This window comes from Panthera onca, chromosome A2, assembly GCF_046562875.1.
Source record: "Panthera onca isolate mPanOnc1 chromosome A2, mPanOnc1 haplotype 2, whole genome shotgun sequence".
Lineage (NCBI taxonomy): Eukaryota > Metazoa > Chordata > Mammalia > Carnivora > Felidae > Panthera > Panthera onca.
This window is the reverse complement of record NC_138340.1, coordinates 143,201,577-143,215,299: the sequence shown is the minus strand read 5'-3', so window position 1 is coordinate 143,215,299 and position 13,723 is coordinate 143,201,577. Positions and strand designations below refer to the sequence as shown.

The 13,723-nt window shown below is 34.9% G+C and overlaps 1 protein-coding gene across 6 annotated transcripts in view; it reads left to right on the top strand.

Annotated features, from left to right (window-relative positions):
* GRM8 (glutamate metabotropic receptor 8) overlaps nucleotides 1–13,723 on the top strand; it is a 759,243-nt gene that overhangs the window by 495,763 nt on the left and 249,757 nt on the right. The window contains exon 8 of one of the 6 annotated variants that reach the window (XM_060633025.3): nucleotides 6,187–6,551. The exons of the other annotated variants lie outside the window; for them this stretch is intronic. Within the exon in view, the coding sequence (XP_060489008.1) occupies nucleotides 6,187–6,230 (44 nt within the window). The 3' untranslated portion in view covers nucleotides 6,231–6,551. Of the gene's footprint in view, nucleotides 1–6,186; nucleotides 6,552–13,723 lie in introns of those variants that run through there. 6 annotated transcript variants of the gene reach the window in all.

Sequence of the window (13,723 nt, the reverse complement as noted above, 5' to 3'; positions counted from 1 at the left end):
GTTATCAATAGAGATATAATGATTAGTACTTAGGTCATCTTATGAGGATGATGAGGTGGGTGGATTGCGACTGAGCACTTGGGAATCTTCAGAAAGAGACAGAATTAAAAAGCACTATATACAAGGATCATTATGGGAATGAACAAGACAGATGGAAATGATGCTTCTCACCATGGCATCAATCAACAAGGTTTCCCCAGCAGTGTCAGCTTCTTTGATATAGGAACAGAAATGTGATTGTGCTCACAACATTCTCAAAGTAGATGGGAAAGTGCTTTACTACTGATATGGGCATCTGATGAGTATAGAGTGTATCAAATGGGGCTCATTCTCTCATTATTTCTTCTGTTTCCTTTAAAATTATGTATTTTTTTAATGAAGGAAAGAACTTAATGGGATAGCTCCCATGTTATTAAGGGTAATTATTTTCTAGTGGTATTTTGCTTCAGAAAGAATCTACCCGAAAATTATAATGGAGACTTGATTATTTTTCTCTTTAAGGTTATTAACTCTTATAATTACATTAAAGTTTAATCAAGAAGTTAGTTTGAAAGTGAAGGATATGAATGAGAAAATTCTTTTTAATTCGGGTGCCTAATTGTTAACACTTTTGGGATTTGGGTTTTCTCAGTCTTTGGAATGTGTTTGAAAACCACAACTATAAAATATCTTGTCTTTTGGACCGTATAAACACCTTTGACTGTAGCTGAGGGAACAATTACCAAATTTTATTTAAAAAATATTTATGGAGTGTATATTAATTACATTTATTTGAAAATGTCATACACATGCATTTAACATTTATTGAGTGTCAATTATATGCCTGAACTATGCTATTTGTATTTTGTCCCTCTTCCATTTTTCACTTCTTCTTTTCCTTTCTTCATTTTCCTTTGTATCTTAAACTTCTTTCCCACTCCTTTTATCCTCTTTTCATCACAATAATTCTCTATTTGCTCTTGTGATCATTCACTAATCAATATAGTGACAAGTGGCTAGGAGCATGAGCTTTTGAGTTGAGATAGAGATGAACTAAAATTCTAGCTCTCCCACTTAGGTGGTAAGTCCTTGGGTAAGTCATTTATATTTTATAAACCCTTATATTCTCATCTTTGGATGGGAATAATAATCATACCTACCTTGTAGTGTTACTGTGACCATTTAATGAGAGAATTCACCTTAAGGGCTTGGCACAATGCCTGGCACCTTGTGAATAATCAACAAGTCATAACTATTATTTTTTTCCTTCCACCACCTGACAAGAATAAAGCCTCTGAATACGTTCACTGATTTTCAACCATACACACTTTAACACCCCTCAGATCACACCCATTCATACACATTCCCCCACACTTTAGATTTCAAAGCATCTGGTAACTCTCTTATAGTCAGTAATACTGTGTAGTCTGAAATTAATTAACTTCTTATTTCTTCAGGGCTTAATTAACCTATTTTTAAGGATTGTTAGGTTTTTTAGTTTACCTTTTCTCTCTTCTCTTGGAGTTACCTTCTGAGTCCATCATTTCTTATTAGCGCCATAGGGTGAGGTATAGGAAAAAGAGGACATAAAGCCCATACTAGTCCATTTTGTGCAGAGCAAAACGACATAATAGGTAAAGAGGTGGAGGCTGTGGCATGAAATTGTGTTCAGAGAATGTGTTCGGGAATATACCTCCTATGTTAAGAAACTCTTCAGAAACTCGCTTTGACACAGGCTGTAAAGGAGACACGTATGACCTGTGCAAAAAATTTAGCTGGAGGTCATTGGGCACACTCAGCTCCACTAGAAAGAACTGTTGTACAGTGAACAAACCATTCTGTTGTCTGTGCCCACAAAACACAGAAGGATGGACTTCACATTATAGAATTAGTTAAAACTCAGAAGCCCTATTCACTTTTAATAGTAATTCAAACAGGAATGAAAATGCACATTTTGGCAGGTAGTAGGGGTCTGGTAAAAGTCTCCCAGAAAGATAGTTACTAATTCCTACCTTACTCTTCATCCTGTTTAAGAAAGCTCTAACACTCCCCAGATCTTCTGTTTTCCTTGCTGGATGTCTAGGTTACATAGGTGTCCCTGTGATTTATCCTAGCTCACGAGTAACACTACGAAATTCTAGCCTGTTGAGTGATACATCCAAAAGGCCATTCCTCCCGGGTCCTTGGAGCTCTCTTAATTTCCTTTTAGATCTCTATCCTTATACTAACTGCAGTCTTATGTAAACATTTCTGTACCCTCATTTCTATCCCCTCTTTGCTTCTATCAAAACTTAATGAAGAACTAAGTTTACTGCCTTCTTTTTTTGACTTTAGAAAAGGCATAGCAAAAAGTCTACAGCTCCATGAATTTTCACAAACTGAGAACACCCAGACCAATATCCAGAACACCCAGCCAAACCCCAGAATCCTCCACTGGTCCCTCAAAACCCTCCTGTGCTCCCTTTAGTCACTTTCCTGACTTCTAACAGCATAGACAAAGGTTACTGCCTTTATACTCCTATAAATGAAATTATGTAATCTGTACTCTTTCACATTTGGCTTCATTTCACTGCAATTTTTAATATAGAGGAAGTAAAGCACATACCTATCATTATTTCTCTCTATTAACATTAGATTCAGTTATTTAAATTTACTTTGTAATATATTCAGTATTTAATTTTTAAAGCCCAAAGAATTATTTTATAAAATAATAACATTTGATATCTATTAATGAGGTTTAAAATATATGAAAAATTAAAATTTTAGTACAATACCTATAATCTCCTAGAAAGTGGTAAAGAAAATATTACATTCAAGAATCTTATGTTGGTCATGTTCTCATAATTTTTTGAAATAGTAGACTTCCAGAAGTTAGGTTCATGGCAAAACAGAGTGGAAAGTACAAAGAGTTCCCGTTTTGCCTTTTGTGCTCACCCATACACAGCTTCCCTCATTATCAATATCTGGAACAGAGTGCTATATTCATTACAGTCGATGAACTTACATTGACACATTATTATCATCTGAAGTTTGCAGAGTTCATTTTTTTTTCTAACAGAGAAATGTGTAGTAAAGGTTATATTTCAGAGCTTAGGGAAACCAACAAGGAAAGGTGCTATCCTCCCAGGCTCATAACAGTGGGGAGATTTACCACCCTAGACCTAAAGGAACAGGGTAAGAAGTGGTTACTAGAATCTGAAGAAACCAGATATACCTATAGGTGAGGGTTGCCAGGTAAAATCTGTGGCATTTAGTTGAAGAATGCAGTCAACTGCTCAGACCACACAATGAAGGAAGCAGAAGAAATACTTCTCTCTCCTCTCTTCCTACCTATCTATCTTTTGCTCTTCTCTCTTGTTGTAGACAAACAGAACAGAAATCAAGAAATCTTTGTTGTAGACAAACAGAAATCAAGAGCCCAGTTGACACAGTCTATAAAACTTTTGCCTCCCAGGTCCAAAGCAGGATGAGGGGTATTTTGGAAGGATAACAGGAAATATCCAGCAGAGTGAATTTCTCTATTAAGGAAATATCTTTTGCTCCTGGAATAGTTTTATACAAAACTGAAATTGAAACTAAAAATAGCGTATGTAACAAGTTGTTAAAAAAGATTCCTTTTTTTCATTTTTTAAACTTTCATTCCTTTTGGAAAGGAGCTGTACTTTTGTAATTGCCCCCCTCAACCCCATATTGTTTGCTTAGTTAAATCTCTGTGACAAAAATGTTTGTATGTGTTTGGGTATGTAAATATAACTCTGTGGATAGAAGCCACATTTTGTTCCCAGTTATCAACTCAAGAATAGTGATTCACCTTTAGGCTATTATGTACAGTTATCAAAATACATGTAGAGTTCATTCTTGATGTGTATTCTATGGGTTTTGACAAATGTATAATAACACGTATCTGCCAATATAATGTCATACAGAATGGTTTCACTGCCTTAAAAATCCTCTGTGCTTTGCCTGTTCATTCTTCTCTTCCCCCAACCAATGGCAACCACCAATCTTTTTACTATTTCCATAGTTTTGCCTTTTCCAGAATGTCATATAGTTGAAATTAGACAGTATGTAGGCTTTTCAGATTGGCTTATTTCACTTAATAATATGCATTTAAGCTTGTCTTTTCATCATTTGATTGCTCATTTCTTTTTAGCACTGAATAATATTCCATTGTCTGGATCTCCTACAGTGTTTTTATCTATTCATCTATTAAGGGACATCTTGGTTGCTTCCAAGTTTTGGCAATTATGATCCAAGCTGCTATAAACATTTATGCGCAGGTTTTTGTGTGGATCTAGGTTTTTTTAATTATTTGGTTCAATACCAAAGAACAGGATTGCCAGATCATATAGTAAGATTACATTTAGTTTTGTAAGGAGCTGCCAAACTATCTTCCAAAGTGGCTGTACTAGCTTTGATATCTACCAGCAATGAATGGGAGTTCCTGTTGCTTCACATGCCTTGCCAGCATTGATTGTTGTCGGTGTTCTGTATTCTAGATATCCTAATAGGTATGCGGTGGCCTTAATTTGTAATGGTTTGTAATGTTAAGCATCTTTTATAAGATTATTTTCCATCTGTAGATCTTCTTTGTTGAGGTATCTTTTCAGGCCTCTTGTCCAGGTTTATTTGGGTTGTTCATTTTCCTATTGTTTACTTTTAAGAATTCTTTATGTATTTTGGATAATAGTCCTTTATCAGATGTACTTTTTGTAAATATTTTCTCCTAGTCTGACTTGTGTTCTCATTCTCTTGGTGTTGTCTTTTGCACACAGGAAGTTTTAATTGTAATGAAGTCCATCTTATCAATTATTTCTTTTATGGATTATGCCTTTGGTGTTATATCTAAAAGGTCATCACCATATACAGGATCATCTGGGTTTTCTCCTGTGTATGAGTTTTATAGTTTTAATTTTATTTTGAATTTGAGGTTTTTTTTTTCTGAAGGGTATAAGGTCTGTGTCTAGATTTATTTTTTTGCATGTAGATGTCTGGTTGTTCCAGTACTGTTTGTTGAACTTACTTTTTTTTTAATTTGGTTAGAGGTCATATTTTTGTATTGGCATCAGCCAAAATCATGGTTCTAAAATATTATTTTTTAATTAATCTCAGAAAATTATTATAGAAAACAGTTTCAGCTGACTCCTTGAAGATTTTTGTTCATACTCAATTGTTTAAATGTCATTAGAAGTAAAGTCAAACATTCTTTGTGGCCCGAATGTAATTGTGTGTGTTATTATTGTTATGGGTGTTTCTGTGATTATTGGGGCTGAAGGGGCATAAATATAATATTTAAAAAATGGTGAAAGAAATAAAATCAGTAAAATTGAATTGAGAAACTACCCAGTGAAAATATTGATACATAGGACTTATACACTGTTCAGATGTTGGGCATTTGAATAAAGAATATGGATATTAACTGTGACTCCTGAAGTATATTTCACCTTCCAGGAAACAGTATTCTCATGACTGTTTCAATTTTAATCAGGATCATGAAAAAAATACTCCTCAGTTGCCTAACTCCATCCATCTCTACCCTGGGAAGTGGAGAGAAGGAAAATATACTCTTCCAGCTACTTCTCTAGGATAATTCCAAAATATACAGAACATCAATGTAGGGCCTAGCAATTTTTTTTCTTTAGTGTGTGATGCTTTTGTTTTACTGGGGAAGAAAGCACATTTCTTTTCCTGATTTAGCTGTTAATGACAACATGTCAGAATTGTCACAAATTCGAGAATCACTATATTCTAGAATGCTAAGAGGCATTTGAGCAAACTTTCAGTGCTTTGCACATTGTACACATTTCCGGAAATAAGTGCTCTCTGATTTTTCTATCCCCATGTTTATCTTTTAAAACGACACTGGTCCTCTGTAAAAAAGCGTCAGACTACGTTTCAGGATATTTGTTTCCCTGTAGTAGTTAAATCAGAATTAGTTCGGCATATCTTTTTGATCCTACGCAATATACTTCAACCAAAACCAAAAAGAGAACTGACACTTTTTATACACAAAGTATTTGGGATAAGGAAGGGGAATGGCATTTTCCCACTATTAAAGTCTGCAATTAACTAGTAGATTTGGGAGAGAAAGATTGTCCTTTCTTTTTAAACATGCTGTATATGGGCACAAACTATCAGATATTGTTAAAAAATAATGAGATTTTTATTGCAATGTTTGCATAATATTTTCTTTTTATACCTTTACAGGTTATGTGCTTCATCAGTTTGAACCATCTGAGCCTTTAAAGTGAGCAGCAGATGCGTAATTTAAATAATACTTCTTTGGACAATTATATGCTAATGTATGAGTAAACAAACACCATTTCCTGTTGGATTTTTTTTAAGCACTACTTGAAGTCATCTTTTGGCTTTTGAGCATGATAGCAATGTGCTTCACTGGTATTGAAGCAGAAAATAACCAGTCCATAAATTTTCTAGTAACCTCCACGCACAAATGTTTATGAAAATTAAATACCACCTTTAGCAAACTCAAGGATGGTTTCAGCTGAATAGCTTTAAGTTCTGCAACAGATATAACTAGAAAGTAAATTTCTAATCCCAAAAGTTTCTAAGTTTACAGTGGACTACACACACACACACACACACACACACGCACACACGCACATACATACACACACTCCTCTTTACATAGAAATAAAGAAAATAATCAAAAAATAATAAAGTGACATGGTGGAAAAAGAAAGGATATGTTTCCTTGCCATTGTCAAAATAAACTTTCTAACTCCATAGAGGTTGAGGAAGACTAGAATTTTTTAATTGCTTCATATCTTTGAACAAGGACTCAGATAAATCAAATGACATTTGAGCTTGTGTTAACTTTGTCTGGCATTTACAAAAAAATGCTTCCAGAGCCATTTTACTACCTGTTTTATTATTTTTTGTTAATCTTAAGAATTGACAATGCTAAGAATCAGAAATGTTCAGAGTATTGTGATCAACATTCATCTTCTTTACTACATTTTTAAAGTGTCATAACTTAGGCATGATGTGTTTGTAGATGAGTGTAATGCACTATTCGAAAATTTTAGCGATTTACTGCAGATTTTAGATACTTCATTCTTAATGGCCCATATGTTCAGCTTAGGTGATCTGTGGCCTCATTTGATAGTACGAGGCACCACGCTTAGAAATTCAACCTAACATAAAAAATTAACCCTGCACATGCAAGAGTTCTTTGAAATCATAATACCTGATTAGCTTCTCCATCTCTGTCATTTGATATGAATTAGGAATCAGATGTTGAATGCCATGGTGTTCTCCAGTGATATTTCCTAAGGTTTCACATACTTCCTTTTGTGAATCAAGGAATATGATTTCTTAATCACTGTGATTAAAAAGACTTTTCATGGTTTCCTGGCAAAGACAATGTCACAGAGACATAAAATTGATTAATTCCAGCATGGGTTCAGATCACTTGAAATGTAGAGTAGTAGGGGTCAAATAAAGTGAGCTATGTACTGGTTAGGGAAAAACAATTTAAATGCTTAAAACTTTTGCATATTTTCTGTCATCAGGGACTTTAAATCACCAAAATTCTATTAGTTTTTGGAGGTGAAAAATAATTTTTGCATTTGAGATTTATATTCAAACAAATGTATATGTGTAAAGATGATAAGTCCGTAACAATAATTTCTCAGATGTTTTATTTTGTATCTCAGTGGAAGTTTTCTTTTGATGATAAATTTTAAGTTTATCCATATTGAGTTTTTTTAGGGCTAATTACTTTGAGTTGAAATATAATAATAATCCTAGGCATCTTAATGCTTTTTATCTTAAAGTACTTTTGTATACATATGAACAGGATATATAAATATACACATACACACACACACACATACACACACACACACACACACACACACACACACATCTCTCATTAGCCCTAACAGTCATATGTGGGAGGAAAAGTAAGTGGGTATTCTTATGCCATTTGATAACATAAATGTATAAAAGTTAAGTTAAATATTCAAAACTTGCAGATAGGAAGTTAAGGAATTGGGACTAGACTGAGAATTTTCAATTCTATGTTAAATCCTCCAGATATCAAAGGAACTGAAATAGGTCATTGTTCTCAAGGCAGCCTATTAAAATTGCTCATTCTTCGGGGCGCCTGGGTGGCGCAGTCGGTTAAGCGTCCGACTTCAGCCAGGTCACGATCTCGCGGTCCGTGAGTTCGAGCCCCGCGTCAGGCTCTGGGCTGACGGCTCGGAGCCTGGAGCCTGTTTCCGATTCTGTGTCTCCCTCTCTCTCTGCCCCTCCCCCGTTCATGCTCTGTCTCTCTCTGTCCCAAAAATAAATAAAAAACGTTGAAAAAAAAAAAATTTAAAAAAAAATTGCTCATTCTTCATTCATTTACCAGGTTATTTATTCAACAGATTGCTAATGAATGCCTACTCTGTACTATCTTTATTAGGATCATCACCAGCAGTGGCACGCAAAGGGCAGTCCCTGCCCTCAGGAGGATGCAGTTCAGTGGGGCAAGCAGTTGTTTACAAATAACTACAAAATGTGAAGTATTAGGGTGCTGACCTAGAGACTGTCTTGGGAGGAGGAGGGCACGGCTGATCAGATAGAGAAGTCGGTGCCTTGATGACATCATCACAAAAGTGGTGGTACTTAAACTGAGACCTGAATTCTGAAAAAGACAAGAACCTAGGAAAAAACTAATATAAAAGTCTTAAGACAGAAAAGAGACTTTTTGTCACTACCATGCTGAATTCTTCTGTCAATGGACTCAGATCCTTTTTGCCAGAAAGTATGTTACTTCCCCCAAATTCTCAAAGTGGCACATGTAGTGTAAACACTTAGTAGAAACTCAGGAAGGCCTCCCAGGGTGTAAGCATGCGCTCTCCGTGAGCTTGCACTCCATTCCACTGAAGTTGGGAAGTACTGATTTTAAACGTGTTTTCTTTAAAGTTCACACTGTGAACATGCTACTACTGAAGAGTGAAGAAATATTGTGTCTTGCAAATATTTCCCAGATGATAATATCAGTGGTTGGCAAGTATGCTATAGCAAACTCTATCTGGTAGTGATTAGTCACATGTTAATTTTCACAGCAATTTCAACAACTGCTGTGAGCTTATATGGAAAGTAAACTGTCTGCACTCTGTGTCATCATTGAGTCCCATGTGCCCAAGGAGAAAGAGGTTGGTTTGGATGGATCAGATTTGAACTTTGATGCTGTGTTCCTGGGTGGAGTCATCCTCTGGCCAAAAGCAGTAAACAGGGCTCTCAGTGGAGGGTTCCCTGAAAGAGCAGTGATAATGAGGTGCTGGGATGATCTCTCTAAACAGGCCAGAGCCATCCAGCTTTCGTTCTGTAGATGTGTTTTCTTGCTATTGACAAAAGATCACCATCCTGGTCTGAGAAGGATAGAGGCAGGTTGGCCTCCTTCAAGGCAAACCAGACCTTGCTTGTGTAGCTGGTTCATTTTCTCAACTAACATATGGACAAGGATTCCTCCATATCATATTGTCTTCCCTAGTTTGTGAGGTTCCACAATGGAGTTTGTGGCCAAAGTCACAGCTAATAATGCAGTCTAATCTAATCCAATCCAATCTAATAATAATAAGTGACTTCTTTTGTATACTTTATTCATGTTTCCTTGGAGGCCTTTATAGGAGGAGGATAGGTTAAGCCAAGGCAGACCTTGTGTATTCCGTTTTCCTATCCAAATAATCTCTTCAGTGCAAGTCCTTTAAAGAATCTCAAACTAAATTTAGGTTAAGATAAATTAAAATACATACACCCATGCATAATGCAAACATAGATACATGATATAGAAGGTTGTAATAGATATAAGAAATATCCTTCTAACATAATGTTTAATTTATCTCTCTCCATTGTAACATAAACCAGGAAATTAAGAACACAGCAATAACAAAAAATAAAGAAGCCTTACAAAACTGAGAAGTAGAGGATGACTCTGTTGACTTTTTAAAAAAAATTTTTAAATGTTTTTATTTATTTTTGAGACAGAGAGAGACAGAGCATGAGCAGGGGAGGGGCAGAGAGAAAGGGAGACACAGAATCTGAAGCAGGGTCCAGGCTCTGAGCTGTCAGCACAGAGCCTGACGCAGGGCTTGAACTCACAGACCGTAGATCATGACCTGAGCCGATGTCAGATGCTCAACCAACTGAGCCACCCAGGTGCTCCATACTCTGTTGACTTTTAAAGTTATAGTAAAGTATAACTCCTGGATTTGAAATCTGAGTTTTGTATTTTATTCAATAGCATTTTTCTTATTTCTCCTGAAATTTCCAGTGGAAAAATAGGCTAATAGAAATACTAACATTTATTGAGTCCTTATGAAGTGCCAGGCATATTTTTAAGCATCTTTTGTGTATTACCCCATTTAATCCTCAAAATAATCTGATGAAGTAGGAACAATTTTTATCCCTATTTCTGCAGATGAGGAAACTGAAGTATAGGCTCTAGTTTACTTACCGAGTAAAGTGGTACAGCCAGGACTTGAGCCCTGGGAGACTTACTTAGCCTAGAGGTGCATGGCTAATGACTGTGGTGGTTATGGTAATTACTATGGTAACCACCTGTAATGATAACTGCTATTGTAGAAACAGAGGGAAACTTATTAGTGAAAAAACTGTGTATTTAAAAGAAAAAAACAAAGAACATTTATAGTTTCAATAGAACAGTGGGGCTCATGGAGTCAGATTAGTTCTCTGTGGCTATGCAGGTGATGTGAGACAAAATGAAAACTGACTGAAGGAAAACCAAAACCAAAAAAAGTCATTTCTGGGACCCCTGGCTGGCTCAGTTGGTACAGCAGGTGACTCTTGATCTTGGGGTTGTGAGTTCAAGCCCCATATTGGTGGAGATTACATTAAAAAATAAATTAAAAACCAACAAACGTTGTTTCCAAGAGTTGGAAGACAATGAATAAAATAAATGTGAAGTCAAGGTAAATCTTTTGGAAGTTCATTACAGTCATTTATGAGTCTTGGATATTAGCATCCATGACTTTACTGAGGCTGAGAAATGGGCATTAAGGTTCCTTCCAGCCCAGTAATTTTTACCTAATAAGCTTCATTGCAGTAAAATGTACATACAATAAAGCCAACTAGTTTTAAGTGTACAATTTGATGTGTTTTTTATGAATGAATACAATTGGATAACCACCCCCACAATCATGTTATTGAATATATTCATCACTCTTGATGGTCCTTCCTTCCTCTTTCAGTTCGTCCCTCCCTGGAAACCACTGATCTGCTTTCTGTCAGTATATTTTTGCCTTTTCAAAATCAATATGAATGGAATTATACATTTTGCAATTTTTGTATCTGGCTTCTTCTACTTAGCATAAAGCTTTTGCAATTTACCTGCGTTGTGTCTGTCAATAGTTCATTGCCTTTTTTTTCATGAATATATCACAATTTGTGTTTCAATTAACTGGTGGATGGAATCTGGATTATTTTCAGCTTCCTCCATTATGAATAAAGCTTCTACAAACACACAAGTACAACTTTTGTGTGGACATATGCTTTTGTTTCTCCTGGGTACATAGTTTGGAGTGGCATTGCTGGAATGTATGGGAAGAATATATTTAACTTTATCAGAAACTGTCAAACTGTTTTTCTAAAGTGACAGTTCCATTTTGCATTCCTAACAGCAACGTATGACTGTTCCAGTTGCTGCACTCTTCTCCAACACTTGATAATGTCAGTCATTTTAATTTTAGGCATACTAGTGGGTGTATGGTGATTTCTCACTGTGAATCTACCTGCATGTGTTCATTTCTCTGATTACTAATTGTCTTATGTATTTTTCCATATGCTAATTTGCCATTTCTGTATCTTCTTTGATTGTTTCTTCAAATCTCTTACTCATTTTAAAAGCTGATTTGATTTATTTTTTTAAAGTTTATTTATTTTGAGAGAGAGAGAAAGAGAGAGGGGCAGAGAGAGAGAGACAGAGAGAAAGAGAGAGAGAGAACCCCAAGAAGGCAGCACAGAGACCGATGCAGGTCTCAAACCCATGAACCAGCCGTGAGGTCATGACCTGAGCCAAAGTCAAGAGTCCAGGGCTTAACCAACTGAGCAACCCAGACACCCCTGAATTAATTTCTTATTATTGAATTGTAAAAGTTCTTTATTCTAGAAATGAGTCTTTTATTTTATATAAATATACACAAATAAATATGTGTATATATTTCACACAAATATTTTTTCTTTTCATTTTTATAATGGTGTCATTTGACAAACATTTTTAATTTTGGTGAAGGCCAGTTTATCAACCTTTTATTTTATGCATCATACCTTTTTTTGTCCTAGCTAAGAAATTTGTGTCTAACTCAAGATTACAAAAGTTTCTCCCGGAAGTTTTATAGTTTTACCTCTTACATTTAAGTCTATGATCAATAGAAAGGTAATTTTTGAATATGGTATGAAGTAAGGTTTGGGGTTCATTTCTTAAAATATACTCATCCTGTTGTTCTGCCACCATTTTTTGAACAGACTGCCCATTTCCCATTGAATATCCTTTTGCTGAAAATCATTTGAGCACATATGTGTGAGTATATGTCTGGACTTGCTATCTTGTTCCGTTTGTTTATATGTTTATGCTTGTGCTAATTTCACACTGTCTTGATTACAATAGCTTTAGATTAGGTTTTGAAGTCAGGTAGTAAATTGTTTTTATTTTTAAAAATTACTTTGCTAGTCTGTCTTTTGCATTCTACATATCAATTTTAGAATTTGTCAATTTGTAAAAAAAGACCTCTATGATTTTAATTGGGATAGAATTGAATCTGTAGCTCGATTTGGAGAAAACTGACATCTTAAAAACACTGAATCTTTTCATCTATGCACATGGTATATCTTTCCATTTATTTAGATATTTTTAAATTTCTCTCTATGGTGTAGTTTTCGGTGTAAAGATGTTGCACATATTTTGTTAAATTTACACCAATAATTTCATATGCTTGATAGTCTTTCTTGTAAATGCAATTAGTTTTTTAAATTTCCATGTCTAAATTCTTGTTGCTAGTAGAAATATTAATTTTTGTATTCTCACTTTCTATGAAGCAATCATTATTAACTCACATTTTAGCTATTTTTTTTTAGTTTCCATGGGCTTTTCTACATAAACAATCATATTGTCTATAAATAAAGACAGTATTACTTTTTCCTTTCGTATATGTATGCTGTTCAATTTTTCTTTCTGCTTTGTAATACTGACTAGGACCTCTAGAACAATGTTGAATAACGGTAGCAAAATCAAGCATCCTTGCTTTTCTTTATCTTTGTCTGAAATAATTCCATCTTTTACCATTTGGTATGACATACCAACCTGGATAAATCTAGAAAACATGAGCTATATAAACTAGCTGCAGTATAGTGTGACATATGATACAATAAAACTATAATTATGTAAACATTAATACATAGGATATATTTCTATACAGATAGACAGACACATATATAAAATGAATTAAAACATACATAGGAGTGACAAATACCAGGATGGTGGTTATCTCTGGGAAGCAAAGAAGAGAGGAGAGGAGAGGGGTTGGAAAAAGTTCACTATTCTTCAATTGTATTTGTATTTCTTTCTTTTTTTTTCACTTGAAACAAAACTAAAGGGAAGAGAAAAGAACAAGTAGTGTTTCCATAATTGGAGAAAATAGGAAGAACTTTATAGGCATGTAATTAGTATCATAAGAAATGTAAGCATGAAAAAAACTGGACAGGATATTGTAAG